We start from the raw sequence: 23,979 nt of genomic DNA, 5'->3' as shown, positions 1-23,979 counted from the left end.
CGCGATATGTCGCGCCGCATGATTGGCTGAATAGCCTAGCCGTGACTACCTAGGTATTTCACTTGCACTGCTATTTAAGGAGAAAAATTCATAATATTATGTAGAAAAGCAGGCTCATTGTGGCCGAGTATGTGGGAATAGCCAATATATGAAATAATACATACAGTGCGTGGTAAGGAGGACGTTAGAAAGATAATAGGTCGAAACGAAAGTGCAAAGATGAACCAAATTCTAGTAATATACATGATGTGTTTAGGCAACAATCCCTCCAGTTCAGCTACGAGAAGTATGTGGCTTTTGACAATCTCTTTTTGGCAAAACGTATTATACCGGCACTGGCACCTTTTCTTCCAGCTCTTCCACAGCATCATCGGCGGCGGCAATCTCAGGAGCACCAGTAAATGCTGCCGTTTTCTGGTCCAGTAATTGCGCTTCCATCTTGGCCCATGCCTTCCAACGCTCGTACTCTTGGTTCTCCAGCTCCATACCAACTTCCAGAAGAGAGGGCCCGAAGGTCGCTCCCGTTGCTTCCGCCTCCTCTGCAGCGACCCGTCGTTCAATATCTTCTTGTAGTCGTAGTCGGTAGAATTCACAACGGGCAATATCATACGCAGCGCTCTTTGTCATATCGGGAACATTGTTTAAAAGCCAGAGCTGGCGTTGAACGACACTGTTGGAATGGAAGAAAAGTAGTAAGCATCCGTCCTTGACTGACCATTGGGGCGCATCTCAAGCAGTTGCGTTGCATGGCACATACCTTTCACCGTCCAATCTCTTCCCTGGCTGCTGGAGCCGGCTCCAGTCATAATGTTCGGAATCCTTGCCAGTGCTTTCGACGAGGACCCGGGGTCTAGCAAGTTCCCAAGGATGATCACGGAAGAATTCCTGCCGAAGCTGATCTTCCTCGTATTTGATTTCGGTCGGCAAAAACATACGGCTTGCCTTCTTTGGCTTGATTCGTTTCTCTTGCACCTCGAAGACGACCTGCGGCTTCGAGGTTCCGGGAAGCGTCTTCACGCGCTGTCGAACGAGCTGATGCTGAGGTGCTTGGTTTCGCACAAGGACCTGAGCGGGTGGGATATCGGCCACTACATCAAGCCACTTCGGAGGAGCGCGAATCTTGCCAGCTGCATGCTGTCGCAATGCTGTTTGGCGAACTCGGAGTGCTGTGAAATTGTATTTGCCCATAGTGGCTAGGAGAGACGGCCTCGGTAGGCCCTTCTGAATGTGTAACTCGAGATTTCGCGACGACTTTTGTCCAATGTTGGACAGATTCCTCTGATTTGAGGCCTCTTTTCCCAACTTTTCGCACTGTGATGTGCAATTCAGTCGTTCCAGTTCAGGCTCTGGTGCTTTGGAGATATCGAGTGCGGATGTAAAAAAGAGGGATTCCTGGGCGGAGAGTATAATGCGCGCCTCCGATTGGACCGACCGACAGGCTCCGCCCAAGTGCAGAGAAAGTTGAGAAATGCAAGTTCTCCAGGACAATCGTCACAGAAGGGCATAATAAATTACTCGCTCGCAGGGGAGAGCTTCAACTCATCGCTCAATTACCAGCAGGACATTAATTGCATTTGTCTGTTTAGCCCGCGCCTCTTCGAACTCGCTGCTGTCCCCTATCTTGCTGTTCTCCCTTCCACCTTTCCATCTCGTTACTCTCTTCCCTAAAAAGCAAGCTGCCCTGCCTGTTCAACCTGCTCGAGAATTCCTCGGGACATGCATGGCTGATCCGATGCCACCATGTCTGCCGTCTCATGCCTCTTCTCAATAGGTCCCAGAGCTCACCCGACGCGGGAATCCGTCCTTTGCAGGCACCGGATACTTACTTCTCCCGCAATTCCCGCTCGATGCCCGTCTCAGATACGTCCTCATCCAGCTACAATGCCTCTGTCAAAAGGCTTGGATATCGTCGTATTCGTCCCTCCGTTGCATCTATAGCCGACATTTTCGTCAACTCCTTGGTCATGGCGAGTTTCTGTCGCGATCACTCTCCCCGCAACAGAGGGCTTTCTACAGTGGCTGTCAAGACTTCATTACAAAATATGGCTCGTATGAAGGGAAAGTGTTCAACAACCATCAGGCGGCTCACTTCTGGGAAGCGCCCGGTCCCCTCATCAAACTCGCCGGTAGAGTGCTTTGGCTTTGACAGATGGCGGACTCGACGAACATTCAACTCGGGTGTCGTGCAGAAAGTTAAGGATGATGACCACGGAGAAGGCTATGGGACCCAGAAGAATGTGACAGGCTTAGACCAACGGGCTGAAGACCTCGAAGCAGGTCGAAGTCAAGGATATACTAGCCAGTCAGCATTACTTCGCTCGAAGAGGAAGCCATTCTTCCGTGATAATGGTCCTTCGAACGAGCCCCATCCGAGTGGTTCTGAAGAATTGATTTCTAACCAAACGAGAGGTCAGTTTGATGCACTGGAAGGTCCTATTAATCTTATAGACCCCCTCTCTGGAAAACAATCAAACACGTCGAGCTGGGAGACGCATCCAAAAATGTTGGAAAATTCATTAGACCAAGAAAAAAAGTCCGAGGAAGATGCGAACTGTTCAAAGACTCCATCACCACCGCTCAAAGCCGGGAAAGATACCAATAGAGACGCCGTTGAATTTCAAGCCGTTCAGAGATTTCTTGAAGCAGTCGGGGATCCTAAAAAAACAAATCAGTATATCTTCCGTCTCTATAGAGACCTTCCGTCGCCCGGTGTGGCGCACCTTTCGAAGCGCACCCGTGGCCTTCTTTTGCGTCGAATGTCCCAGCCTCCCAATCGTCGTTGGGCTGATGCACGCCGCTATCTCGCTATAGTGGAAGATATGATTGCTGCTAAGCTTCCACTGTCGCCCGCGTTATGGACATCCGCTATACACCTGGCAGGAAGGGCGATGGGCCAAGTGAAGAAGCAAGATCTCGTGCGATCGATCGGCATCTGGCAGCAGATGGAACACTTGGCAGGAATCGAGTCCGACCCGGTGGTTTTCACTATTCTGTTTGATATCGCCATCAAAGCGAGTCAGTTCACAGTAGCAGACAGATTACTTCAAGAAATGTCAAAGCGTGGCATTGAATTCCGACGTGCCGGCAAGGTCTCGAAAATTTACTATTATGGAATGCTGCGCGACGTCAACGGTATTCATCGGGCATTCGATGAGTTCCTAGCAGCGGGAGAAATCGTGGACACGGCGGTCCTCAATTGTCTAATGACGTCGTTCATCAGAGCTGGTAAAATCCGGATCGCCGAATCGCTGTACCAACGGATGATGCAGGCGCAGGCGGCTGCACGACCAGCTGGAGATACTAATCACAAGGGGGTGTCGACTCACCAACCCGCGCTTGCTTCTGAATTGGTGTTGTACCGGAAAGCAGCCAAGGAGCTTAATCGTGCTTTTGAGATGGCAGCTCGTATTAAAAACACTCTGCCAGCACACCATCGCGCCCTGCAAGAGTCCATCCCGATGAGCCCGGACACGCGAACATTTCACATCTTTCTTTCTTACCACGCAATTCACTCGGGTAATCTGCAGGCTTTCTCGAAGATTGTGGAGGATATGGAGAAGACGTTCACAATTCCACCTCGTGGTATGATATATCTGTTGCTTTTCGAAGGCTTTGCTCGCCATGGCAGAAAGAAGAAGGGTTGGACCGCGGATAAGTTACGGTTCGCTTGGCGATCATATGTTCGTGCGCTTTACGAGTCAAGGACAAGACTGAATGGCGACTTCTCCATTCATCGACCTGCCCTTACTTGGGAGAACCCATTAAAGGGTGACTCCCCGACTGTACTGACAACGTTGGCGGATTCTCCCCGACCCACAGTTGGTCTGTACACCCCGCTGCCATCGAGCACTGGCGAGACCAAGGCTGTTTCGAACGTTAGTGAACGGGCGGACGGAAACGATGTTCCCAGCATCAGTGAGATCAATGATACCCCTGAAGAGAACAATGTCCAAGATCACAGCCAATGCATGGACGAGAAAGAAGATGAAACGAACGAGGGCGAACGGATTATAGAGCTCGACGATGGTATCGATCTCGATGTCGACGACCTCTTTCTCGCCCCAACAGAAAGCGCGCAGAGTGACTCGGACCCTATGGAGCATGAGCTTGGACGCCGGATTGAGAACGGGGTATTCTTGGGCCGGCGAATGATTCTGCTGATCATTCGAGCATTTGGCACCTGCTGTGGGCCTGAAGAGGTGATGGACGTCTGGTTGTCACTGGAGCGCATCTGGCGGCCTCAAAAACGAAAGTCTCTGGATGTCCTCGCCGTCAAGGAGGAGCTGAATAAGTATATCAAAGACTTTACAGGGCGCTGATGGCTGATGGCTGGCTGGTAGCAACAGTGCCTCGAAATTGTATATTACCTATTTGTATGTAAATACCCTTATAGTGAAGTCGACAGTGATATATAGACAACTACTATTGCAAGTCCACTTTGATACATGTAGGAGGTCAGCGGGCTGGCACTGGGATGGCCCCTGTTGTCTCATGATGAGTATCAACATATGTAAAGCCATATATTGATCACGTGATATCGCGTGTCCTTATTGGCAGCGTCTTCGCGTCGACGCGTGGATCGAGATAATTTGGCCAAACAATCATTCGCAATCTGTTCTGAATTTACTATTTGTCTTAACGATGCAGAGATGCTTAACGGCGGATTACAGCGCCGTAAAGTAGACTTGGATTTCTACTTGCAGCGTGTCTTCCGTAAGGAATCATTTCGGTAAGTTGCTGGAATGCCACTGCTGCAAGGACTTAGGATGACACTGACATGCCACACCTTGATACCAGTCCTCTTCAACGCGACGTTATAACAGCTGCGGTTGAGGGTCATGATGTTTTTTTGCAGGCATCGACATCCTTTGGAAAGAGCTTGTGCTTCCAGCTGCCTGCTGTCCTCAGTCATGGCGGTTGGTCCACCCTCCACCAGTTGACGAAATTGACATTTTCACTAAGGCATTTCCTTTGATTACTTATTCTTTTCATCGACAGTTACTGTTGTGGTTTGTCCTCTGCTCGCTTTGATGGTGAGTAGCTCTCTTCAGCCGTTCCCAGCCTTTCAATCTGCGCAGTCCATTAAGACATGTCCTCCAATAGACAGATCAAGTGAATGCACTTCAGGATCTGGGAGTAGCAGTATCCACCATCAACTCGACGACTCCTCTAGCTGAGAGACGGCTTATTATAGACGATCTCCTTTCTGGGCATCCGAGAACACGTCTCTTGTATGTGACGCCGGAATTATGTCAGACAGTGGCGTTCAGGCGGACTCTTCAGACTATGCATTCACAGGGAGAGTTGATCCGCATAGCAATTGATGAAGCACATTGTATTAGCGAATGGGGCCACGACTTTCGTCCCGCATACAAACAGCTTTCTTGGTTCAGGCGTCATCTGAACCAGCCACCAGTCCCAATAAGTGCTTTCACGGCCACAGCGACCCCACGTGTGCGCGCAGATATCATCAACATCCTTGGATTAGAGCCTGCTCGGCTGAAGTTGTTCAACACTCCCTCTGCTAGGCCGAACATCCACTATGAGATCAGATACCTCGAAAATTTTGCAGAAGATCCGCTTGAAATCGAAAACTTCCAACTGAACGACCTCCACTCGTGGTTGAAATCCATCCAAACGCGACGAGAAGCTAGGCTAGATGCTAAGGACGCAGCACTCCCCCCGATTTTCGGCATTGTCTACGTGCCTTACCGCATAATTGCTGAACAGCTAGCCACTGCTCTTACGAAAGTGTCTGATGGAAGCATTCGTGCAGTAGCTTATCACGCCGGCCTTTCTCCGGAAGACAGGAATCGTGTGCAGACTGAGTGGACCGCATCAAGGCCTTTGGCTGCAGATGAAGGCCCACATCCTTCATTCTATATCATCGTTGCGACTAACGCGTTCGGTATGGGCATTGATAATCCCCACGTTCGTTTTGTGGTCCACTGGACTCCTCCTCGCAGCTTCGAGGGTCTCGTTCAAGAATCTGGCCGTGCAGGCCGAGACGGCCGTGCCGCGGCCTCTCTCATCTACTATAACACCCAGGAACGAGACCGGGTGCTCGACCGCCTGTACAAGGACGTCCAGAACGCCAAGATTCGAGCTGGTATTAAAGGCGACAAGGGCAATGAAAACCAAGACTCGTCTACAAAAGCCGTACATAACTTGCAGAGCCACAGTGCCCGACTGCAGAGCTTCAAACAGGTTGTCCGATACTGCGAAACAGTGACACAATGCAGACATGAACTCATCAAGGACTTCTTTGGGGACCAGGAGCTCGAGATGATGGGGTCCCAAGTCGCAGGCCGCAATGTCAAGGGAGTGACCTCGTCCCCCTGTGACTTTGCATGTGATTTTTGCAAGTATGGCACGGTTGAGCTGGCAAAACGAAAAGCGAGCATGCCCCCCCAAAGCGACCCTTCAGCGTTTATGGACTGCAGCCTTGTTCAGAATACCCAAAGAATGTTTAGTGATCTCCACTAGAGTGCTTTTATTGGTGATCTCTGGTATTCTAGATCATGCAGGGACCGGAACATGACTCGGATCTGCTGAAGGACGGAGTATGTGGCTTTGTGGGGACGGTATTTGTAAAGATAATCTTTGGCTGGTCTTTTGTTTTCTCTATTAAATACTAGATTCTTAGAAGTTTGCTATCAACTAATCAGTATGTTGCAGATATCAAGCCGAGGTCTGTAATGAGTATAGATTGACATAATTCCAGTGATAATCTACAAGTGCTAAAGGCCAACGTCACTTAATTGATTGACTGCCAAAAGACATTATTGTAATAAACGACATGAACTTTGAGAATTATCCTTCAACAATCAGCACTACCTTCCTTGTGAGCGTTCGACATATTGTGACTGCTCCGTGATGTCATGTGGATGTCCTCGGAGACCTTGGTATGATATCTCTAAAGACCGGGAGGTGGTGGAACCTGAATGGTAATGTTAGTACGAGATAACCATCATTGAGATTAGTTGATACTTACAGCACTATAGCTGCCACCGCCAGGAGGCGGCGGAGGGGGAGAGCCAGAGCCAGGAGGTGGTGGGGGCGGGGCCTCGCTAGCTGGAGGTGGTGGTGGAGGGGCAGGACTTTGGGACTGGGAGGACTGTTGTTGTTGTTGCTGTTGTTGAGCTGCCTGCTGGTAGTACTGGTAGTATGCGACATAATTCTGGTAGCCACCGTAGGCCGCATAGGGGTCAGCTCCGTAATATTGCGCGTACTGTGCGCTATAATCAGCCGGGCTTCCGGCACCAGCAGCACCCGACGTTCCTGACGTTGCCTGTGCAGGACTAGCCGTGGCAGAGGGTGAGTTGGAGTGTTGCTGGTTATGCTGGCTAGAGTAACCACCGCCGTAACCGCCTCCATAATAACGATCACCGCCACGTTGGCCATATCCGCCATAGCTGTGCTGAGGCGGATTGTCCTTGAAGCGCTGATATTGTTCCCTGACATTAGCTAGAAGATCCTCACAGAGTTCCTTAGCAGCCTGAACATCGTTTGGGTCGGGGCCACTTTATTCAGTCAGTCAATCGAGTCTAATCTGAACGGAAACTGAAACTGTACTCACGCTACGTGCAAAAACATGGGCTCATCACTTTCCCTGCCGGTGCTTGGTTCCAAGAAACCGGAGCCACGACCCTTGATTTGCACCTTGCAACGAGTCTTCTGTTGAATGTGTTTCACATATGCACCTCCTTGTCCGACAACTTGGGCGCGGAGATTGAATCCAGGGATCGGTTCTAGGTCAACCGGAATCCGTTCCTCGGGCCATTTACGCTGTACGCAATTAGCGCCTTCTTAGATGTGAACAAGTGAACGAGAGCATACACGGCCGTATTCATCGCGCTCAACTTGATCCGGCTCACGCCGGCGGAATCGTCTCTCATCAACGAGATTTGGTAGCTCCTTCTGCATCAGTTCGTCGATCAGGGCCACAGCCTTTTCGAGGCCTTCTTTGGTCGTGCTGGTTACGTGGAGGTACAGCGGCGGGTTCTACACAAAATCCTATTAGCAATAGTACACACAAGGGGGGCTATGGAGGAAGGATAGGCACATACTGCGGGGGTGGCCATGCTCTTGTCAGGATAATAGCTTCCTCGGGTAGTGACATCTTGATAATAAGACTTGATGAGCTTCCTTCTTGATCAAAAGTTTCATAATGATATAAATGTGGAATGAAGGCGTACCGGCGCCAGTTTGGTCTTTAATCTAGATGTCACGCAGTGGAGGTCAGCAGATGAAAATGAGGGTAAGGGAGATGCTATGGACGGTTTGATTTGGGTAAGCTTTAGCCACGGCCACGAAAAAGAAGAACAAAGATGGAAGGGAAAAGCAAGATGCGCGGCTGTAGCGCTAGCCGGCTTGCAGTGCCTGGAATATCAGCAGACGCAAAAAGGAATAATTACCATCTTTTGGGTGGAACCCTTGGTCAACGTGTAGCGGTTGCGCAGGTCATTGATTTCAATGTCTTTGATGTAATCGCCGTCAGCAACATAGATTTCGGTATTCAACTTCTTAGTGTCCGAGGCGGAGGACGGCGAAGCGGCATTCGGTGCGGGACTGGCAGTCTAGAAAGTATACACGGGACCAAGTAAGCAAGAGTGGCATCAAAAGCACAGGACCGTCTTGATCTCTCACCGAACGTATGGGAGGGACATCGACGTGCTGAATTCCTTTCTTGGCTTGCAACTGGGCGTTGATCTTGGCCGCTGCAGCAGCTGTTCAGATTTCCATATTGTCAGCTTCTGTGGTAAAAGAAAGACGTTTGAGGCCGGCTTGTTGGCCATACCTGCTGCAGCTGCAGGATCTACAGAGCCTGATTTCCTTGAATCGTCGGCGCCAGGGCTGAAGGGTTCACGACTGAGAGGACTGCGGGTGCGAGTAGATTCTGGCTGTCGCGAAGAAGGAGACCGAGAGCGACGGTCAAATCGTGAAGCTCGTCGCGGCTCCGGCTCCGTCTGGTCGAAGCGAGAGCGTTTGGCACGGCGTTCGTCGTCAGCCATGATAGGAGATGGGTATGAAGGAAGAGGAGGTCTTGCTGTGACTGGACGGCGCAATCACATAAAGATGGTCCAGAACAAGCCTAAGAGGAAGGCCTTAGAAGTCCAAAAGCAACAAAAAGGTTTGGTGGAGTTAAGAGGATCAGCCCAATGGGCACTAGTGCAACAACCAGCACCGCCGGAACACTTTTTTTCTCTTCGGTACGGAGTATGGAGAAATGGCGAATCGCAGGGGAGATTTAGTCAAGGAGCATCTAGAGGTTGGTAAGCTCTGAGGTTTAACGGTTCGCAACCTAGCCAGTGCTATGACACAGCTCTGCGAAATTTGAGCAGACTAAGTTATTCTTCAGTTATCCTAGAGGACAAAAACACGAATAGAAAGTTGGCGATGTGCAGTAGCTCCAGGTCATGTGACCGTGCGCATCCTCCCATGTTTCCGCTAGTCTAAAGAAGGTCTAGCGGTATTGTCACCCTGTAAGTGACATACACAGGCTTGAGTCAGCGCCCCCGACGTCGGAAGGCCGCGAGTATAAAATGCGATTTATGACTACCGACACCGATTCCCTCTCGCCCTAGAAAAAGACTCCACTGAGTCGGATCAGCCTCTCTTGTTTTGCCTGCCTTCGTCGCAGGTCAAATCGAGAGACCATGTCTTTCCGACGCCCTCTGATGCTGTCATCGGCAGCATCGATGCCATTTCTGGCGGTGTCTTCCAAAACCTCCCGAGTCGCAGCCAGTCTTTCTCGATTTACTGCTTCCAGAGCCTCGTCCAGCTCGACCTCGGCATTAGCCTACAAGGCCTTGCATCGTCGCTCGCCTCTCCCCTTGCCTGTTTCCGATGCCTCCCCGCAATGGGACGCCCCTACGGCCGTCTCGTCAATTTTGTACGAGACACCTGTCACACCGACCAATCCTCCAAAGCGTCACATCCTGAACTGCCTGGTGCAGAATGAGCCCGGTGTGCTGTCTCGCGTGTCTGGGATCCTGGCCGCCCGGGGCTTCAACATCGACAGCTTGGTCGTTTGCAACACCGAGGTTGAGGATCTGTCCCGCATGACCATCGTGCTGCAGGGCCAGGACGGTGTCGTCGAGCAAGCACGCAGACAGCTGGACGACCTTGTCCCCGTCTGGGCCGTCCTCGACTACACCGACTCTGCCCTGGTGCAGCGCGAGCTTTTGCTCGCCAAGGTCAGCATCCTGGGCCCCGAGTTCTTCGAGGAGCTGCTCCAGCACCACCGCGAGATCACCACTCCCGGTGACGCCCTGGAAGGGCAGAAGGAGAACAAGGCTGGCGATGCGCAAGCCAAGAAGGCCGAGTTTCACCCTCGCCATCTGCCTCCCAGTCAGGCACTGAGACACAAGCACGAGCATCTTGATGCCATCACCCGCTTGACTCATCAGTTTGGCGGCAAGGTTCTGGACATCAGCACCAACAACTGCATTGTTGAAGTGTAAGCGTTCTGAGTCTACTCGTTTATGTTCTACGATCTAGCATCGGCTAACATTTCGGCAGCTCCGCCAAGCCTTCTCGTATTGACTCCTTCCTGAAGCTTATCAGCCCCTTCGGTATTCTCGAGTCCACGCGGACTGGTCTCATGGCCCTGCCTCGTTCTCCTCTTTCTTCTGAGCCCAGCGAAGAGCTTGAGAAAGAGGCCGCCGATGTTGTCGATGCTAGCACCCTTCCTCCTGGTTAATTACAATGCCCGATACGCAATCGTCTGCTGTAAAATGCAAATCTTCTAGCTGTAACTCGAAGCCTGGTGAAATTGACCGTGTTCATTGGTAACAATTTATAATTGTTATGTCTTCTTTTCTGGGAATATCAAGTTGATTGGTTCATTCTGAGATCAATGTCCGGCTTCGTGCTTGTTACTTGTATATCCTAGCGCTTTCTTCCTCGAATTTGATTCATTCCGCTAGTCGCGTGTATAATTCCAACTCAATGCCATCTCAACCCATAGTCTGCTAGCAAATCTGACTAGGTACTGAAGGAAAAGCATACTGTAGAATCTCGTGTTCTCACATCACCTTGCAGTAGAACCCATACCCAAACGCCGACTGTATACCCAAGAGCGCCAAATGAAGTTCTTTAACCCAAAGACAAATACTCCATATTAGATTTTCACATTGGCCCGAATTCCCTTGCTGTGATAGTCAATTGTGGCCGTATAGTGGCCTACCCGAACGCCGACTGTGGCCATTGCATCAAGTTCAAGGGAACCTCCCAGAGCTCTTTTCAGAGCATCGTAACCGATACCATCCGGATTCATCTCGACAGGCAACCGGGGCGTCTTCGAGACTCCAGGGGGCACCTGGAAAGGAACGGAGTAGTTAATACTACCGACCTCTTCGTGTTCCGCGTAGTAAGCGTGGGCTTGCACAGACATGATGTCTATCAGCGTCCTCGGGAGAGGCGAAAACAGGGTGAACTCGGCAGTGGATGACCAAAGGTGCAGCTAAGATCACACGTAGATTAGTCGCCTGTCTAAAAAAAAAGGCCCGAGAACAATGGGCTCTATGCCAAAAGTCACATCGCCCAAAAGTGGCATGCTAGAACCAATTCAACGTTCATGGGGGGGAAACGGCTCCTATCAAGGCAGGTAGTACCGTGGCTTCTTGAATGAACCTAGTGTCCCCATTGTCACCGTTGGGTGCCTTGGGTGACCCGGGAATAGACATCCTGGGGAGTTGAAATTCGAAGCCTAACTTTGATAACGCTCGCCCCAATCTAGGTAACGCCGGGATAGTGCCTTCATGACCCTGTACCGTCATGGTAATGTTGGACCCTAGACATTGGTTAGAACCTTAACGATAACAAGAATGATTTTAGGTCTTTTATGTATCTCACCTGAGACACATTTCGATAAAAATTCTCGGCCTGCTTCTACACCATCCGGACCTCCTTTCGACGGCTCCCACATGATATCGACCCGAACCGTCGCATCTGACTTTGAAGCCACGGCGATGTCTAAGGCTGTGATATGGGCAACCTTAGTCCCGTTGTACAACATCAAAAAGTCGGCAAACGGCACTGATGCTGAATATTTCGTGGGATTGGTGACATTCATTCTCGTTTTGACCAGCATGGAAGAATCGGTTGTATGTCCAACTTCGATGGACTCTAGCCGTGGCATCAATTCATCGAAAGTGCCAGAAAACGGAGCTAAGCAGTGATCAGTGATCTGTTTCTTTCGGAAGTATCCTGCCAATGCACTCACGCTTGACTTGAACAGCCCCCTCGGCAGGTATGCCTCTGACAGGAAACTGGCCAAGTTTCGTTGCAACTTCCGCATCGACCACTGCAACAACTCGTAGGTCAACCGGCTTTCTTTCAAAAATCAAAGACTGAAGGATTTCGGTCAAAGCATCTTCATTAGTAACATTTAGCGGTGCATCTTTTATCGCAAAATTTACGAGCAACGCCGGGCAACCGTCTGTATCGTTGATATAACTTGCATTGGCCGGCTGCCACTTTGGAATATTCATGACTCCAAGCTTTTCCCCATGGTAGAAGACATCAGCATTGGCACGAACATGTGGGATGTCAATGTGCAAATTCATCTGTTCCGGCAATGCAACTAGCACCTTGACCAGGGCCGATAATCTTGGTTGAGATTGCTCTGAGTCTGGTTCAGCGAACGGATCTGGAAGACTGAGATGCACGTCTGACATCGTGTAGTTCTTGACTAGGTTATCGAGAGCATGTCCTGCGAAGGGCATTGGTACTGTGACACCCTTCAAGATGTCTGCAAGCCAGGGTGGAGTTTCCAGAGATGGATTATCAGCTCCACGGATGTAAACCGTAGTTGGACGGCCGTTCAAATAACTCTTGACAAGAAAATCAAGTGGCGAGTCTTCTCTTCCGGGGCACGCTCTTGTCAATTCGTCGGAGAGACTTTGCATAGTACCAACTACATTTAAGACAGCACTGACACCAGGTTGGACCTGAAATTCCTTTGTGACCGCATCGGCTACCAAGATGTTGTGGTCCCCTGGCGAGCAATTCGGTACGAGCAGCTCAAAGCCGAGCGAGGGTATTGTCAGAGACAAAGGAGAATCAATCGATGCAGCGAGCGACACGTCAAACGCCAATGCGCCACTTCCGTCAGGGATATCCAGGTCATAGACATTCAGCTTCAAGATTTTGACCTCAGGCAAAGCAGGAAAGTCTTTATCTATAGACAGTATCAGCGACTGAGAAACCCTCTATCAATGATTAAGAACAGCAGCAGCGGGGAGACGGAAATAACCTTTGAATGTCACAGAGTCAGTCAGTATTTGCTCACCCAAGCTCAGTATACCAGACTTGAGATGAACAATGGCCTTTCCATTGACCCTGAGCTGACCAAGTCTCCCTTCAATCCAATCGTCCGCCACTGCTCGAATACCCATGAGGTCGCCGGCGACCAAATCCGCCAGGATATCAAGGCTGTTCGTATGACCGTTCTGGACATTCACTTTGATGGAGGGCAGAGAGGCCGTGCCGGCGAGAATATCTCCATAGTCCGGAAGGTAGACCTGTACCTCCGACGGACCCGTTTCCACTTCCCTGCTGATCCAAGTGACCAACCGGCCTAGAGTCCGGACTGACTGCTTCTGAACGCGGTCTGCATCCAAGACAAATTTTCCTTGAATTCTGGTTCGCACGCCATCCTCGGTGGTCGAATTAATGGAAATATCCGTGAGTTTGAATACTGCCGCTTCTTTTGCATAATCCTTCACGACTGCTGGTGCCACATAAGCGAATACAAGGATGGACATGACAGCCGTCAGCGTGACGAACGCGCAGAGACATTGCCATCTTATCCTGCCACTCAAACACTTGGAATACTTGTGCAAACTGGAAGTCTCAAACGCTGACGATGAGGCTGATGCTCTCCGAGGCGCCGTACCGTACGCAACAATATCACCGTCATCACGACGGACCAAGAGAGGCGTAGATTCTGACGACAACTCGAATGGCCGAATCGGTCGATCTGCGTGAGAAGACGAGCCATCCGTAGACGTCCCCTCGTTGAGCAGGGGTCTGCGTTCTTCGTCAGCCATAATGGCTGGGGGAGTGGGGAAGACAGCCGAACGTGGCAATAGAACGACTAATCTATTCAAAAGATCTGAGGAGATAAACAAAGAAGATATGTACACAAGTACTATAGAAAGATGCAATCTATAACAATAATAGGATCAAAGAAGAGCAGAACAAGAATAAGTTGATGGACTGTTAAGTAAGGTATCCATACTTGAAGCATCGGATAGACTAAGGAACGTGATGATCAACGACGTAAGTACGTAGCACCGCCAACAGCCCAATTATACGGTAGAATGCTGATAGGGCCATCCCCAGTTGTGGAGGAGCTCAACCAACCAGTCCAATAGATTAGCCAACTATCATCATCAGCTATTCAATAACTGGTATGAATCGATCCGATAATTGGAGACACTAGGCTGCTTTTATTTTCGATAAAATCATCCCCAGGTAGGTATGCCTGTGTAATTGTTTTGGGTAATTTCTCTGAGTCATTCCTTCAACTGACTTCTATACCGCCAAATTTACTCCGTACAGCGTCGTTGGGTTCTCTCAATTCCATATTTCAACCTCATCCACCATGGCTTGTGGTCTGAAACTGGCTGCTGCCCGATTCGGCGCATTGAACGGCCAACACTTGCGTCAACGTGTCTCCCTCAATGGCTTGCGACAATATTCGTCCCAGACCACCCCTCCTATCTCTCCTTTCGCACCTCGCCATTTTCTCTCCATTGCCGATCTGACACCTACCGAGTTCGCTACCCTCGTCCGCAATGCGTCTTCGTACAAACGCTCGATCAAATCGGGCTCCGTGCCTCAAAATCTCCTTGGAGCCCTGAACGGGAAGACCGTAGCCATGATGTTCAGTAAACGGAGTACTCGAACTAGGATTTCGACCGAGGGTGCCGTGGTGCGGATGGGAGGCCACCCGATGTTTCTGGGAAAAGATGACATCCAACTGGGTGTTAATGAGTCCCTATACGACACGGCAGTGGTGGTCTCTTCAATGGTCTCTTGCATCGTGGCTCGCGTCGGCCAGCATGCCGAAGTTGCCGACCTCGCGAAGCACTCAACCGTTCCTGTGATTAACGCTCTCTGTGACTCATTCCATCCGCTGCAAGCAATTGCCGATTTCCAGACCATGCACGAAACGTTCACACCCAAGGCTCATGGTCTCTCCAGTCTGGGCCTGGAGGGCCTGAAGATCGCCTGGGTCGGCGATGCGAATAATGTTTTGTTTGACATGGCTATCGCGGCAGCCAAGATGGGCATTGACCTGGCCGTTGCCACGCCCAAGGGCTATGAGATTCCTGCGCACATGCTGGAGATCATTGAGAAGGCCGGGGAAGGCGTGTCCAGCCCCGGGAAACTCATCCAGACCAATGTTCCTGAGGAAGCTGTCAAGGGAGCGGATGTTCTGGTCACGGACACTTGGGTATCCATGGGACAGGAAGCAGAATCGATTAAGCGGCTCAAGGACTTTGAAGGCTTCCAGATCACAGCCGACCTGGCCAAGCGTGGTGGTGCTAAGGAAGGGTGGAAATTTATGCACTGCTTGCCCCGTCACCCGGAGGAAGTGAACGATGAAGTCTTCTACAGCCAGCGGTCCTTAGTCTTCCCTGAAGCAGAGAATCGGCTGTGGGCCGCAATTTCTGCTATTGAGGCATTTGTTGTCAACAAGGGGAAAATCCTATGAAAATCGAATGGTTTCTATAGAAAAAGCAAGCCGAAACCAAATTAGCAAGGTTGATCGAATACCATTCTGTCCCAACTAGATCTGTGTGTAGAGTGTGATATTTCTTACTGATTATCTATGTACTATGGATAGTAGTTGTATAGTGGAGATGTGGAGATTTACCCCAGGTTATCCTTCATCGATGGTCTTTCCCCGGAGCATGTCACGAGGTTGTACAAAGAACTGCCAGAAGCCAAGAATATCGATTCACCAGGTTCAGTCCCTGCAATGATACACTCTATCCGATCCGATCCTAGTCAAAAAGCCACTCGCAAGAGCTAAGGTCTGTCAGTCCCAGAGCCCACTTTCACATGCCAACAGTCATAGCTCGGGCGGAGAAGACAGTCAAGCGAATCCTTGCCGCACCTCCTCACCTACAGAGTACATCATCCCATAATACTTCAAGCTTGCAAGCTACTAAGAGCTCGTTAAGTTGTCCCCTTCCAGCCAAGAACCGTTTCATCGATCTCTCAGGAATAGATCAAATGGATGTATGGGTCTCTCCTTCCATCTGTATTCCTTCTATCCACTCACTCAAGCTCCACAGGGTTCTGCATCTCAAAGCGGGAGCGGATTTCCATCCCGCCGCTCATATCCTTCACTAAACCATGTCTCGCTCGCACCTTTGACAAATCGGTTCCCTATCGACGACGACACAGAGCCAGAGGACTATTTCTCACCACGAGATGAGCGATCTGCCGACACCTCGACACGGACATCCTATCTCTCAAGCTTTTCCGTTCCAGGGACCCCCGGCGTTCTCTCTTATTCCCGCAGCGGATCCCGAGTCCGTCTGCACTCCCGAAGCAAGAGCTCAAGTCGTATCCACCGCAGCGACAGCAGCCTGCAGAGCCAGGACGACGCACGACCCCTCCACCATCACCAACATGCTCACGGACCTAAGAAGAAGCACACATCCTCATCGCGGCATCAGCCCTCCGAGTCGGCCGGACGCCGAGACGCAGAATGGATGCTTCGAGCCGGGATCGCGCTCGCTTCGTCTACCCGAGAGGAAAAAGGCCAGAGCTGGCTCGTGAAGCGCGAGAGCTCAACGAGCCTCGTCTCGGAAACAAATGTCGACAGTCCAGTTCTGGCCCGCCGGTCGAGATCCGGGAGGTCTACACCAGCCGCGCATTCGCGATGGGGATCCCGTGCGGCAAGTCGAAGGAACAGCAGACACGATCTGGCTATGACGAGCCTCGATGCGCTCCCCACTAGATCAGGATCGAATGCTCGTGACTCGACCCGTCCCCACGAGGAGACACGCCATTTCATCCCTGACTTTGTGGATGAGCGTATCCGCGCGGAAATGGCATTCATTCAGCAATTCGAGGACGGGTATGCCTCGGCCTCGGACGAGGAGTCCGACTCGGAGGACGAGATCGACGAGCAGGAACTGCAGCGTTTGACTCGGGAGCGAGGGTTCGGTCTGGGAGGTTGGATCGATCGGATGGTTGAGTGGACACTATTCGGTGTCGAAGATCTACCTCTTTCTGCAAATGTCCAGTCCGCCGAGCTAGCAAAGCATCCGGACTCATCTCCAGACAACGATAGTGTCCGCGATGATCACTCTTCTGCGGCTGAATTGACCGACGACAATGCTAGCGTGTCAGCTGACGAATCTATAGCTTCGACTGTGGTGGAGAAGCCAGGGGAGAATGGAGGCTGGGCGGATGTCGGGTGGTTCCTCCGTGTCATGAAGCGTGCACTATCATGAGTCTTACAAAACACAATTTCCACATTGTGCAATCTTGTCATGCATTGCTTCTTTTGTCGACTCGAGCATCACGCATAAATTCTTGAAAATTTGAGTACAAACGTGGCTTCTAGATAATCCGGAGTATCCTCGTTTACTTTAACATCGAATTGCACTCATCCAACTCAATAATCAACTAAGATTCTGCAGATTCATTCTAAGTATACGACTAATGTTACAAGCTTTCCACGGTCATTTCCCTTCTATTCCGTCTCAACCTCTAGATCCATTATTTAACTCTCTTTTGTGCGCAAGAAGCCAGTGCCCATACCGACACGTGGCTGGGCCACTACAAGTCTAGAATGCGTCGGAAGTTCCACACTGCTGCGCGGCGACAATTCATTCTGCTGTTTAAAAAAGCTTGTCTACGCATTGTGAATGCGACTTATTAAACCCCGAGCAGGCTAACCATGCACGGATTGAGAGCATCGGCATCTTTTACTTGACACATGGCCGGCCCACCTGACATAATAATCCAGAATATGATCGAAGCCACCGCAATTGAAGATGATACCAAGTTTCAGCCGCCAGTATGATCAAGAAGAGCGAGAAAAGGAATGGGCAAAGGGTATAGAAGACAGGTAGCGGACATAGGGGAAATGATTGCCGTCAAATGGCGCAAAAATCCAGGCTAAAGAAGGCGGCCGTAGCAGAATAGAAACAGAAATGAGAAGGAAAAGTGAGCAAAATGAAAGACGGGAAGGGAAGAGGCTTGTGAAGATTCGTGTCGGTGGTGTTATGATGTAGCTTGACGGGCAAGAAAGACGCGATAACAGAAGTAATCCCTGTAGTCTTGTGCTCTCTCTAGGTAACGATAAAATAAGACGGCGAGCCTGGTTTTCGGAAATATGACACAATAAATAAAGCGCAGTATCCCTTTGCAAACTGTAAACGTCAGGAGATCCTCAACTCTCTAATTCATGCAATAGGTATCGTGATCGTATCATATGTTGGTGTGTACGGTCGAGTAATCTGACAGTAGCTATCGAAAATGACGAGTAAAAAACCGCAACGCCGTCGCAAGGGTGTATCGGACGAGCAAGACTGCAAAAATTGTTTCTTTACCAGGGTCCAACCTTGACGGGAGTTCCCAAACCGTAAGTGCCGGAAAGTAACTGTTCTCGGACCGAGACAAGATCCCCACCGGTCGAACTTCCATAGCCTTGGGAGTCTGGGCCGTGCATCCAACCCAAGCTGTTACCAAGCTCGTTAACGGCAGCCTGAAGTCGACCGCCCGCATTCTGGTTATGTTTCGCCAATTTCTGATCCCATCCACCATACTGTAGCTGAATTCCGCCACCACGCTTTGCCGCCTCTCGGATTACCAGAATCCATGCCTTGCAGATTTCATCATATGCAGAGTCCCGCTCTATGTTGTTCTGTGGTGAGTGCCATCGTGGCAATGCGTGAATGATATCTGTAGCCCCGTCCAGATAACTCAGAGACACGGACGCTTGAGTTTCATGTGGCGGCAAGAAATGAGGCGTGAAATCACTCAGAGCATCCAGCAGATTCCCCAGCGGCTGTCGGACACGGTTGTAGGCATAGTCCGACTCAGGATTGCCGCCTAGCGGAAATGAGTTTTGCAGAGTCGATTGGTAATTGCGTAGAACCTGAAGAGCAGAGGAAACACTCGGGCGTGGGGACGTGTGGATCACTTCGTCAGCCAAAGCCGGGTGACGTTCGCACATTGACCGTAGTATCCCCCTCAAGGCATCTGTGTCGAGGGTCTCCAACAGTCGAGGGAGGGAGAGTGGTCTGCCAGAGACGTTGGGGCGGGACCGTTTGAAGGACCGAGGAGCCGGAAGAGATCGAGGAGTGAAGGCGGGGGAGTTGGTGGGAGAAGCTGACATCCGTCCATCGTGATCATTGCCATCATCATCGGCTTTCCGTTTACGGTTGATGGGCGTATGAGTAGGGGTAGACACTGGAATAGTCGTCAGCTCCATATATCGACCCTGTAAAGCCCAAAAGTAACTTACTCGGATGTGGAGAGGAGAGGCGAGAATACTCGTAGAAGTGTGGAGGCACAGGTGTAGCCACCAAGCTGTTCATGATGGGTCACAAACAGTTGATGGCGCAGAAGTACCGATCTCTCGGAGGTGGAGGGAAACAAGGATTTCGAGCACAAGAAAGCAGGAGGCAAGGAAAGAGGGATATATCAAGGAAAAGACAAGATTTCAAAGGGAAAAGAAAAGATGGAGAATTAGGAAAAGGAAAGAGGAAGAGAGCGAGGATGTAAGGACGAGTTGAGTTGAGGTGAGGTGAGGTGAGTGGTGGGGAAGGGCGAAAGAAAGAAAAGCGGTGGACTTGCACTTTGCAGGCGGTTGCGGGAGGCAACGCAAGCCGACTGCGCAGGTTCCTGGTCCATGACACCATCCACGGTCATTACAAGTGATGTTTCAGGGGACGAGGTTTGATTTCTACTATTATATTTGGTGGATGGAAGCTTGAGAACACGTTGACAAAATCATACAAACATATGTCGTCCATTCGAGTAGACAGAATCAAAATATGAAATCCTTCTTTTCATTTCCGACGCCAGGGAAATGCGAGACCTCCAAAACGACTGCGACCACACGACACATACATGCTCCCTCGCAGAGGTCATGAGATATTAAAAAGAAAGAAAACGATATTTACAAGTACAGGGACTGTGCGGCCACAATGTCCCTGCGCACCTTAGTCAGAGCTTCCTCAAATTTGCTCTCGAGTTCCTCATTACCCATAACCTTGGAGGCTTGTGCCATCTGACGGAGACACTCCTCCAATCGACGGAAGACCCGGATCAAGGATCCTTCATAAACATCGGTCATTCCACTATGAGACAGGCAAGTTAATTTTTGAAGTGGACTTTGACTCGAGAGCGCCGACAGATAGACGACGTACCAGATATCAGCAAAGGACTTGCCGTTCGCCCATTCGTAGATGACCTCCATAAGCTCCCAGTGGAAACTGTTTACATATTCCTCCTCGTTCACAGCCAGCTTGGATTCTTGAGAGACCTTGGCAACTATCCGGGCCTGCGCTTGGATTTCCTTTAGGGGCTTCGCCAGCTCGTCCCGCGTGAGAGCAGGAGTTTCTTTGGACTTCTCCTCGAAAACGAATACACTCAATACAGCAGCGATCTGTTCCGGAGTAAGTTTGTTGAAGAAACCGTTGAAAAGAAGCTCGCTGAGCATGAGCTCATCTCCCGTGCTGATCTCGCAGGCGACTCGTGCCTTCAACTGCACGACTTCGGCCTCGTTGATGAAACCGAACCGACGAAGTACCCGCTTACGGCACTTGAGCTCATCAAGCTGCATGATGGACATAGCCTCGGAAATCTTCTTCTTCGTCTCCTTTATCTTCGTCCCCAACTCTACCTTCTCGGAATATTGCTCATAAAGTTCTGGTAGGCGGGGTGAGTTGTGCAGTGGGTTGGAAAGCAAACGAGACTCGAGGACCTCCACTTTCTGTGATGATAGTCAGCCATGCACAAAATACAAAGTAAATGCAGAAGAAAATATATGGTCTTACCCTGAGTAGTTTCTTGAAACTTTCGTCCTTGATATTCATATCCTCAATCGGGTCAAGTGTAGCAATGCCATCAGGGAACCGCTTATGGATCTCAGCAAGAGATTTCTTAACGCCGTTTTTCGCCTCTTTTGGGTTCAGGTCTTTGGGAAGTTTCATGCGTATATGCGAGATGGCACGGATGCATTCGGTAAGGACTGGAACGACCTCCATCCGAGAGTTTTCCCCTTCTTTCACTGGCCTGACTCCCGACGGTAACTCCTCAAACGTTTTTGTGGCCACAGACGGCCCTTCGGCAATATTGAGCAAAACATCGACGACATACCTCTTGTCACGAGGAATCTCCTCCGTTGAATTCTTTGGTGGCTTCCGTTGCTTGTAATTGACAACCACACCCCATCCGAAGTCTTTGTCTTTGTGCTTGATGTGCACTAAACGACCTGGTAACATAAATGGCAAAGAATAATCTGGGTGGCTGATGACTGCCTGTATGTCATCTGCATACTTGTCGAGCTGCGTCCTTAGTTCGTAGTATTCGCGAATGGTGCCTTCGTCAGGAATGGTCATGTTGGCCCTCTTTTCTTCAAATTCCTGGAGTTCTGCAATAGGGTTAGCACAAATATCCTCCTTCCTGTTATCAAGCGATTAAGCATACGTTTCTCAAGGTCGGCAACACCAGCCGTGTTTTGGAATTGGTAGAAGCATCTCTCGAGCATGAACTCGGGCGAGATGCCTTCCACACGCATCAGGTTCAGTATCATATTGTAACCCAAATGGAAAGCCGAGTTGAGCCTATCCTGCTCTCCACGCACAATCTCCTTCGCCACCGCAGGATCCATCTCTTCACCAACCATCATGATCACGATACCGCGGTCATCAAGACCTCTTCGACCAGCTCGGCCAGACATCTGGACGAATTCGGACGGCGTTACCCAGCGTTGGCTAAAACCGTCAAATTTCCGGACGCTCGTGAAAACTACAGTCTTCGCAGGCATGTTCAGACCGATTGAGAATGTTTCTGTCGCGAAGAGCACCTTGATAAGTCCTTCTTGGAAGAGAATCTCAATGGTCTCTTTGAGAATAGGAAGCAACCCAGAATGGTGGACACCGATACCTCTCCGGAGCAGAGGAAGAATGTTTTGAATTTGAGGCAGATTCCTGTCTTCTTCGGAAAGCATCTCGATAGCGCTGTTGAAAACCTTGGATACCATTTCCTTCTCCGAATCATCATTGAAAGCCAAAGTACTCATCTTGAGAGCGCATGCCTCGCATTCACGTTTGCTGAAACTGAAGACAATGACGGGATTGAGGTTCTTCAGCATGATCATTTTCACGATCTTGTAAATGTCGCTCGGGCCTTCATTTCCGCCCTTATTCAACCTCTTGTCTTTACCCTTTCCCTTCCTCTTGGCCATAGCATCGGACGGGTCATCTCCCTTCTTGTCTGCGATACTGCCCATTGCCTTTTGGAAGTTCTCTTCGCGGAACGCTCCTTTTTCGTCAACGACGAGGAAGATCCCCTCGCCACCCGCGGGGAAGAAGTAGTGTTGTAGAGGAGTAGGTCTGAAATCAGTATATACGACGTGGCAGGGTTGGTTGTGCATCTTGACGATCCATTCGGCGAACTGCATAGCATTGGGAATTGTCGCCGACAAGAATACATATCTGACCTTGTCCGGTAGCAAGATGATAGTCTCTTCCCAAACCACGCCTCGAACTGCCATAGCTGTTAGTAGCTTCTCAGGCTCAGCAGTACTCCCGATGACTTACTGGCATCACGCATGTAATGAATCTCGTCAAAAATGACCCATGCAACTTCGCGCATAATCTCTGAACCGCGGTACAACATGGACCTGAGAATCTAGGCACATGAGTCGGCAAACATCCAGGATGCGCTTGAAGAGTCATGGCGGCCTACCTCTGTTGTCATGACCAGACAGGTCGCTGTTGGGTTGATAGTGACATCTCCTGTCATTAAACCAACATCCCCAAATTCTGCCGCAAACTCTCGGTATTTTTGGTTACTTAAAGCCTTTATAGGACTTGTGTAGATGACTCTTTGGTTGTTCTTCAGACTTTGCGCGATGGCGTACTCCGCAACTACCGTCTTACCGGCACTGGTATGAGCCGAGACTAGAACACTTTCCTCTCTCTGTATGGATGCAACGGCAACTTGCTGGAACGGATCGAGCGTGAACGGCCATACCCTCGCAGGGTTCTCAGGCGGCTTGTGTTGCGAGATTGGTACATATGGATAGTTGGGCGGAATGGCGACTTGATGCCGAACCTGGTGCGACAACTTGACCGAAGTTGTTTCCTTTGCGGCTTGTAGACCTGCAGATGCTGCAACCTCACGCTCCTGCGCCGTCTCGAATTCGTCTGCTAATACAGGTTGCGGTTCCTTCTCCAGTCGTGGACGTTTCGCATCAGGCTGTTGCTCGTTGTTCTCGGTCGCAGGCGCTTCAGCCTGTTCCCCATCCGCGAGTTCTCCAGTTGGCGCATCGGGAATCTCAATATCCTCCTTGGGCTCTGTCGCTGCGCCATTTTCCTTCACATCGCCATTTACCTGACGCTTCTTGCTCTTGTCCTTCTTGGGCCGCTTGGGTGCGACATCGGTGACCTTGGCTGCCGCTTGAGGCTGGTCTTCGAAAACATCAAAGAGTTCATCCATGATCGAGACAAACTCCAGGATCAGCCACAGATGGCAAAGACTAAGGCCAAGTTGAGCCGAGACGTCTGTCGCTCTCTGCGATCGACCGAGAAATTTCAATGTTCCTTCTGAGGAAGGCGGCGTGTGATTGGGCAGAAACAGTTTTTTTGAGCAAACTGCTATCACCGCCGGCAAAACCTGCCGCTTCGGTGAAATAGTCACGTGATTGCGGTCCCGGGGAGCCGCCGAAGCTGTATCATTCCACTCATCCTCTTCCTTTCCGGGTGG

General features: G+C 50.4%; 10 protein-coding genes across 10 annotated transcripts; 5 read left to right on the top strand and 5 right to left on the bottom strand.

Annotated features, from left to right (window-relative positions):
* Positions 1–80: 80 nt before the first annotated feature.
* rsm25 (mitochondrial 37S ribosomal protein mS23) lies at positions 81–1,374 on the bottom strand. Its single transcript, XM_747008.2, has 2 exons — positions 758–1,374; positions 81–670 (listed from the first exon to the last, which is right to left on the bottom strand). Exons 1-2 carry the CDS (start codon positions 1,186–1,188, stop codon positions 325–327), a joined length of 777 nt encoding a protein of 258 aa, XP_752101.1. The 5' UTR covers positions 1,189–1,374; the 3' UTR covers positions 81–324.
* A 98-nt stretch (positions 1,375–1,472) lies between these two features.
* AFUA_4G07240 (pentatricopeptide repeat protein) lies at positions 1,473–4,474 on the top strand. Its single transcript, XM_747009.2, has one exon. It carries the CDS (start codon positions 1,755–1,757, stop codon positions 4,317–4,319), a length of 2,565 nt encoding a protein of 854 aa, XP_752102.1. The 5' UTR covers positions 1,473–1,754; the 3' UTR covers positions 4,320–4,474.
* Positions 4,475–4,598: 124 nt separating this feature from the next.
* AFUA_4G07230 (putative RecQ family helicase RecQ) lies at positions 4,599–6,683 on the top strand. Its single transcript, XM_747010.2, has 4 exons — positions 4,599–4,729; positions 4,798–4,916; positions 4,999–5,033; positions 5,104–6,683. Exons 1-4 carry the CDS (start codon positions 4,650–4,652, stop codon positions 6,484–6,486), a joined length of 1,617 nt encoding a protein of 538 aa, XP_752103.1. The 5' UTR covers positions 4,599–4,649; the 3' UTR covers positions 6,487–6,683.
* Positions 6,684–6,685: 2 nt separating this feature from the next.
* AFUA_4G07220 (KH domain-containing protein) lies at positions 6,686–9,361 on the bottom strand. Its single transcript, XM_077804586.1, has 9 exons — positions 8,801–9,361; positions 8,650–8,729; positions 8,418–8,579; positions 8,199–8,220; positions 8,070–8,122; positions 7,840–8,004; positions 7,580–7,788; positions 6,995–7,523; positions 6,686–6,940 (listed from the first exon to the last, which is right to left on the bottom strand). Exons 1-9 carry the CDS (start codon positions 9,012–9,014, stop codon positions 6,917–6,919), a joined length of 1,458 nt encoding a protein of 485 aa, XP_077660732.1. The 5' UTR covers positions 9,015–9,361; the 3' UTR covers positions 6,686–6,916.
* A 209-nt stretch (positions 9,362–9,570) lies between these two features.
* AFUA_4G07210 (acetolactate synthase regulatory subunit) lies at positions 9,571–10,705 on the top strand (the record flags this gene model as incomplete). The annotated part of the gene is made up of 2 exons (XM_747012.2): positions 9,571–10,462; positions 10,525–10,705. Exons 1-2 carry the CDS (start codon positions 9,660–9,662, stop codon positions 10,703–10,705), a joined length of 984 nt encoding a protein of 327 aa, XP_752105.1. The 5' UTR covers positions 9,571–9,659.
* A 420-nt stretch (positions 10,706–11,125) lies between these two features.
* Positions 11,126–14,266, bottom strand: AFUA_4G07200 (uncharacterized protein; the record flags this gene model as incomplete). Its single annotated transcript, XM_077804585.1, has 5 exons — positions 13,262–14,266; positions 12,230–13,186; positions 11,860–12,174; positions 11,619–11,797; positions 11,126–11,467 (listed from the first exon to the last, which is right to left on the bottom strand). Exons 1-5 carry the CDS (start codon positions 14,055–14,057, stop codon positions 11,126–11,128), a joined length of 2,589 nt encoding a protein of 862 aa, XP_077660731.1. The 5' UTR covers positions 14,058–14,266.
* A 28-nt stretch (positions 14,267–14,294) lies between these two features.
* On the top strand, positions 14,295–15,809 carry argB (ornithine carbamoyltransferase). The gene is made up of 2 exons (XM_747014.2): positions 14,295–14,484; positions 14,572–15,809. Exon 2 carries the CDS (start codon positions 14,615–14,617, stop codon positions 15,728–15,730), a length of 1,116 nt encoding a protein of 371 aa, XP_752107.1. The 5' UTR covers positions 14,295–14,484; positions 14,572–14,614; the 3' UTR covers positions 15,731–15,809.
* Positions 15,810–15,838: 29 nt separating this feature from the next.
* AFUA_4G07180 (DUF3984 domain-containing protein) lies at positions 15,839–17,780 on the top strand. The gene is made up of 2 exons (XM_747015.2): positions 15,839–16,260; positions 16,317–17,780. Exons 1-2 carry the CDS (start codon positions 16,081–16,083, stop codon positions 17,484–17,486), a joined length of 1,350 nt encoding a protein of 449 aa, XP_752108.2. The 5' UTR covers positions 15,839–16,080; the 3' UTR covers positions 17,487–17,780.
* Positions 17,781–17,833: 53 nt separating this feature from the next.
* Positions 17,834–19,813, bottom strand: sts1 (cut8/STS1 family protein). Its single transcript, XM_747016.2, has 2 exons — positions 19,508–19,813; positions 17,834–19,452 (listed from the first exon to the last, which is right to left on the bottom strand). Exons 1-2 carry the CDS (start codon positions 19,578–19,580, stop codon positions 18,587–18,589), a joined length of 939 nt encoding a protein of 312 aa, XP_752109.1. The 5' UTR covers positions 19,581–19,813; the 3' UTR covers positions 17,834–18,586.
* Positions 19,814–19,912: 99 nt separating this feature from the next.
* Positions 19,913–23,835, bottom strand: AFUA_4G07160 (ATP-dependent RNA helicase MTR4). The gene is made up of 6 exons (XM_747017.2): positions 22,960–23,835; positions 22,812–22,902; positions 21,697–22,758; positions 21,045–21,640; positions 20,415–20,980; positions 19,913–20,345 (listed from the first exon to the last, which is right to left on the bottom strand). Exons 1-6 carry the CDS (start codon positions 23,710–23,712, stop codon positions 20,165–20,167), a joined length of 3,249 nt encoding a protein of 1,082 aa, XP_752110.1. The 5' UTR covers positions 23,713–23,835; the 3' UTR covers positions 19,913–20,164.
* Positions 23,836–23,979: the final 144 nt, after the last annotated feature.

Source organism: Aspergillus fumigatus, chromosome 4 (assembly GCF_000002655.1).
Source record: "Aspergillus fumigatus Af293 chromosome 4, whole genome shotgun sequence".
NCBI classification, from domain to species: domain Eukaryota; kingdom Fungi; phylum Ascomycota; class Eurotiomycetes; order Eurotiales; family Aspergillaceae; genus Aspergillus; species Aspergillus fumigatus.
This window is presented reverse-complemented; position numbering and strand designations above follow the sequence as displayed.